Source organism: Aristolochia californica, unplaced genomic scaffold (assembly GCF_029961685.1).
Source record: "Aristolochia californica isolate CCGP_79_NKW_82.1479 unplaced genomic scaffold, dmAriCali1.0.hap1 SCAF_11, whole genome shotgun sequence".
NCBI classification, from domain to species: Eukaryota; Viridiplantae; Streptophyta; class Magnoliopsida; order Piperales; family Aristolochiaceae; genus Aristolochia; species Aristolochia californica.
In genome coordinates this window covers 11,307,519-11,313,518 of record NW_027181782.1, presented here as the reverse complement: position 1 = coordinate 11,313,518, position 6,000 = coordinate 11,307,519, and the positions used below count along the sequence as shown (strand labels likewise).

Sequence of the window (6,000 nt, the reverse complement as noted above, 5' to 3'; positions counted from 1 at the left end):
TTTTCCTAGGCATCTAAACAAGAGTTTTTTTTTTTTTTTTTCTCTCCACTTTTTGTGTTCTAAACACTACCTAAATTTTGTTCTTTCCCAAAATCACCCCGATGCTCTGATGGTAATTTACTAAGTTTTGGTAGGCAATGCTTTTTGGCTGTCGTTAGCCTCCTAGTACGAACCTTTGGCTAAGAAAGGTGCATCTTTGCAAGGTTGTATGGATTTGGTATGATTTTTTTCTTTTGCTCCTGGGATTCCCATCTGTTTACCTCAACAGCAAACTCAAGTAACGGATACTAGAGAAAGATGTCACCAAGAGAGATTTCATTTTCTGGTTAGGGCCTGACGGTCTGCTCTCTCTGTGCTAAGGAGTTGCAACAGAGAAATAAACAGCGCTCAGGTGCTGAAGGAAACATAAACATGGCAGCAGTTAGCTGTGCACTCCTCTTTCAGCCCCGTCTGGGTCTCTCCTTTCTTCCTGCTTTATCTCTTCCGAACCGTATCTCCGTTTATCGGTTAAGCCTGTCACTATGCTCTCAAAAGAATCCTTCTCCTGCTGCAACAGCCCAAGGTAGCAGTGTGGAAAACACAGAGCAAATACAGAAAATATATTTATCTTCTGTCCTCCAAACTATTGACTCTTCATGCAATTTTCAGAGAAATCCTTTGGTCGTTCCGGAGGCCTTTCTTCATCCCCTGTCAATGAAAACCAAACGGTTATTGATGTCAATCCTCCGAGAGGAACAAGGGATTTCCCTCCAGAGGACATGCGTCTTCGAAATTGGCTTTTTCAGAACTTCAGAGAGGTACGCTGTTTTGATGTAAATCAGAGTAAACATGTTATGATGTTTGATGGAATTATAATTTTGGTGTAGTTAGTTGGCTTTGTAATATTTTGACAGGTTTCACGTCTGTTTGCATTCGAAGAAGTTGATTTTCCAGTTCTCGAGTCTGAAGCACTCTATACAAGGAAAGCTGGAGAGGAAATCACTGATCAGGTTAGTAATATAAGCGTAAAGTTCTCTTAGTTGGTTTATTATTTGGATTTGGTGTTGTTTAATTGGTAGTTCTTCACTAAGTGTTTTGCCCTTAGGAGGAAATTTATTATCATTATAGTAAGTTCTTTTCAAAGGAAAGAATTACAGTTCAGTAAGTGAGGTTACTAAATATTGAGGAGAAAATGCCCAGATTTAGGTGGAAGCACTTAGCCCTGTTTTATGCTAAAAACCGTCTTCATTTAGATGCCATTTTTAAAGTTGAATTGACATTTCTATTTGAAGTCTAAAAGTGGAGCAGAATGCCCTAATTTTACTTGATGAGCGATCCTAAGAGTTTTGTTTATTGCTGCAATTAAAGGAGGGCAATTTGTACTTTTTAAAGTTTCCTGTTTCCTTTATTACAGTGATCATTTTTTACTTGCTGTATATCAATGTATACTATTCTAACAAAGGGTTTTCTGTAAGCTTTTCCTAATTAAAAAATTCTAACTAAACATGAGTCAAGGAACTGTAAGCTTGATTCCATGGTTTCTTCACTCATCTGGCAATCTCCTGTCTTTCCTCTCACTTCTCTCTTCTTCTTCTCGTCAAATTGAGAACCTATTCCCTCTTTTGTCTTTCTTTTCATTTGACTTAGTGATTTGTCTTCAAAGTACATAAAGCCCTAATTACCTGCTCTATTAAGCTAACAGTATCTAAACATGCTCCAATGACAAAATTACAACAATAAAAGTTTCACATCTGTTAGTAACATTTTCTTGATGAGTTGGTAATTCCATGAGTGTATGTTTCTAGCAAATATAATAGAAAAATGCAGATTGTGGAGTGGATGAATAATATTGTTAAAACTTTGCCTATTCAACGTGTTTTTTTTTTTTTTTTTTTTTAACTTTGCCTTGTTTTCTTGGGCCCTTTTCTCTCAGAATTACTTTTTTAATTGACTAAGCTGGATTTCCATAAGGTACATTAATAGGCATATGAGCCTATTCTTTGGAGGGGGTGTACAAACAATTTTCAGCCATGTAAAAGACAAAAATAACTTTGATGGAGCAAACCAGTTATTATCTGTTAAAGTTGGCTCTAGGTCCATCAAAAAATGATTAGCTGAGTTAGGAGGCCTTTCCTCGGTAATAACCACAAGGTCTTTATGATTTTGGGTTCTTGTGGGACTATTCTTAGTACTCTCCCGCACGTGTAGGCTTTATTTATGGAACCTATATGTGACAATTTTGGGTGGAGGCCCACTGACATGTAGTTGCTCTAGTAGCATATTAAAGTTGGGTCCTAGGCCATCCCAATATGGCTATCCAAAGTCAAGAGGCCTCTTGCCATGTAATAAGTACATGACCTTCTAATCCTGGGTCCAGGTGGGACTATTCTAAACATTTTCATTTACATTATGTGCCCAATCACCATTCTCCCCTCCCACCCCTCATAAATCTCATATTCTCAGGTTTATATTTTTTCATTTTCCTCTTTTATTTGTATTTCAGCTCTATGGTTTTGAAGATAAAGGAGGGCGTCGTGTTGCCTTGAGGCCTGAACTTACTCCATCACTGGCTCGCCTTGTGATTCAGAAGGGGTACTTAACCACTATTTTAGTTGCATTTCCCTCATTTTTGTTTCTGTTAAATTTTGAAGTTGTCAGATATTTACCTGTCTTGAGGATGGAGAATATAGACTTTAGATCCTGTTCTTTAGATTATTCTTCTTTAAAGTTTTGCCTTGAAAATTGGATATTTGGATTTGAAATTAGGAAAATGATGGATTGGGCCTTTGGCTCAATAGCTACATGTGGGTTTTTACTGTGAGGTATTGGTTTCAAGTATCACCAAAGTATGAGGTTTAACATTCAAAAGAAAGAGGAGAAAGGTGAGAAAATTATCTACTTTAGGAATCCCAAATGAAACAATTGTTTGCCTTTTTGGCACCTAGAAGTGTACTCCCCTAAGATTTGCAGTTGCAAGTGCTCCTCTTTGTTGTGGCCATATAAATATTACATTTTATCCTTGATAATGCAAAATGAAAATATGTTTTGCAGAGTTGAGAGGATTGTACAGATAAGTTGTGGGGTTGTTATTCTTTTTTGTAGGTTTAAAGTTGTTAGTTATCTTTCAATTGTTTATGGACATGTTACCTTTTTTTTTTCTCTGCATTGTATAAGATTGTTTGCAGTTCCAGCACATAACTTTTCTATTCTTTTAAGACCTGCAAAATCATTTTTTTTAATTTTTAAAATGTTGAATACACATGTACAAATACCCCTTGTCCTTTGGCGAGACTTGAGTCAATACATCACACTAGAAACCCCTCATGTGAGTATTGTGCCAAAGGCCCAAGTCACAAGACATGCAAAATTATTGCAAATAGAAGTATCTTAGAGAAATGGTGTGAAAAATTAAGTCTCAAAATTCAGATTATCTCAAAACATTATTGTAAAGATGTTGCACCTTATCATCAAAATGTGTGAGGACTGAGTTGCAAAGTGACCCATATTTTCAGCCTTTTCAGATAATTTGCCTTTTTTTTTTTTTGAAATGGTGATAATATTAATTCAAGAAAGAAAAAGATACATCAAGGGAGGCCTCCCCTTACAACAAGGGATTGAAGGGAGGGATCCAACTTAGCACAAGATAATTCACCTTCTTTGATCTGAAAAAGCTGACCTGGTTGAGTATAATTGTCAGTTTGTCTTCCCAATGGAGGGTTTGCAAGTACAAGTTATATAAGAGGCTCGTTGATGTCTCCAGCACTAATGAAACTTTTCTTTGAACCTTCTATGAAATAGTTGAGCTTTTTCGTCTGTTTTCCTTTGCAATTTAAATTCACCATATCTTTTTTGATTCTTTTCTTCAGACAGTCTCTTCCTCTTCCAATAAAGTGGTTTGCCATTGGACAGTGCTGGCGTTATGAGCGAACTACTCGAGGACGTCGTCGTGAGCATTATCAGTGGAATATGGACATTATTGGTGTCTCCGAGGTTACGGTCTGTTCACAGAACTTTAGAACTTATTACGCACTTGTATTTTATATGGGTCTGTTACATAATAAAGATGGTGCTTTGCAAGGTGTAGTTCTCACCAAGACTTATATGAGGTTGCAAATGCTGGACTGCCTGAGTTTCTGATCACTCAACTTACTCTTCATTCTTAGACTGATTTTGTGTAACTTGCAGAACTGAGACCTGGCCATTCAAAATACTAACTCTGGCAGCACATTAAGTGTATAGTGAGGCCAGTGGTCTATAGATATTAATCCTTCCACATAGCATGTTGATTCTACATGCCTTGCCTATTGCTTTCTACTTCTAAATTAAAGAAACTTTACTGTGATTCCTAAAAAGTTTTGACATATACTTTCTATTACATTTGTTGGAGTTCAAGGGTATTATTATCTTTTTGTATGTGTACATGTGGTCCCTCTTAGTTTGAAGTGGTAGGATGTTATTGAATGTCTTTTATTTAACTTACAAGTATATCAATGTAGAAAGCACGTTACTACAAATGATGGTGAAGAGGCTCCTAGGAAGTCTTTGTTGCCTTCTCATGATTCTTCTCATGATGCAACACAGGATAGGCAACCCACGCTTCATCCCATTATATCTCCTTTGACATCTGATAATCTTGAGATATCTCTTTGAGATCTTTTCATTTCTTAAGGAAGGGGTTCTATCATGCACTAAAAAAGGTAACCACCACCAGTTTCGCTCATTCACTACTTCTTTGTCTATGGTTTCTAATACTCCCATTGTCTAGAGGCATTGAAATATTCAAAGTGGAAGGCAACCATGCATGTTGAAGTAGAAGCTTTACTTTCACGAGGTACATGGAATTTGTGTGACCCTCCTCCCTATCCAGTCATTATGGGATGTTTTTGGGTGTACAAAGTAAATACAATGCAGATGGGTCAATTGAGCGTTATAAAGCTTGACTTGTTGTCAAAGGGTACACCCATACTTATGGTGTAGATTTTTTTGATAACTTTTCTCCTATGGCACAACTAAGTTCTATTCGTATCCTTATTTATGTGGCCGTTAATCATGGATGGCCACTACATCAGTTAGACATTAAAAAGGCCAAATTGTATGGAGATCTTTAAGATGATGTCTATATGGAACCCCCTAGTATGTTGCTTAGGTGGAGAATGGTAAGATGTGCAAATTAAACAAGGCAATTTATGGATTAAAATAGAACTCCAAAGCGTGGTTTAGGGTTTAGGTGTTTTTTCTTTTTTTGAAGAAGTGTGTAAATAGATTAAAAAGAGAAGAGAAAGTACAAACAAACCTCGGTCGGAGGGCCTTCCTCCACAACAAGGTGTTGGAGTGAAATGCCCGCCTTGGCTTGGGTGTCTGCCAAGTGATTGGCAGAGCGAGGAATGTGCTTCCAACTACAATTCAATTGATAAATTAAATTACATATTTTCGAATGCATATCCCAGTGATGCCACGGGCCTGTTGGATTTTGCACACCAGTTAATAACCACCTTTGAGTCACCTTCAATGCAGAGTGGATCTGATAGATGATTTGAAATTTTTTTTATTCTGTTCAGCAGTCCCGTTAATTCAGCTGTTGTGGAGTCAGAGTTACCAAGGGGGACCGTATAAAATTTTTTAGGGTTCAGGTGTTGATTGTTTATGTGGATGACATTATCCTTTTAGGAAGTGAGAAAGTGGGTATTGAAGAAGCAAAGTACTATCTGAAACAAAATTTTCAAACAAAAGACCTTGGAAAGTTGAGGTAATTTTTGGGTATAGAGGTGGTTCGAGGTGAGGATGGAGTGATGTTATCTTAGTGAAAATACATTACATCTGCTGCAAGAGTATAAACTTTTAGGTGCTAAACCAGTTGATACCCCTATGGAGGTTACCCAAACCTCGATGATGATCATAGTCCAGTGATGAAAGATAAAACAATACCAAAGATTAGTCGATAAGCTTCTCAATGCCACAAGGACTAGACTTGGCATTTCCTTCACGATTAGTGTGGTAAGTCAATTTATGGAGAATCCTACA

At 37.1% G+C, this 6,000-nt stretch overlaps 1 protein-coding gene across 3 annotated transcripts in view; it reads left to right on the top strand.

The window, feature by feature from the left end:
- Positions 1-216: 216 nt before the first annotated feature.
- Positions 217-6,000, top strand: part of LOC137944217 (histidine--tRNA ligase, chloroplastic/mitochondrial) — a 52,766-nt gene continuing 46,982 nt past the window's right edge. For 2 of the 3 annotated variants that reach the window (XM_068789805.1, XM_068789803.1), the window contains exons 1-5: positions 217-562; positions 649-797; positions 894-989; positions 2,483-2,571; positions 3,846-3,975. In XM_068789805.1, coding sequence (XP_068645906.1) covers positions 412-562; positions 649-797; positions 894-989; positions 2,483-2,571; positions 3,846-3,975 — 615 coding nt within the window. In that variant the 5' untranslated portion in view covers positions 217-411. The remainder of the gene's footprint in view (positions 563-648; positions 798-893; positions 990-2,482; positions 2,572-3,845; positions 3,976-6,000) is intronic. The other variant, XM_068789804.1, reaches the window with a different exon arrangement.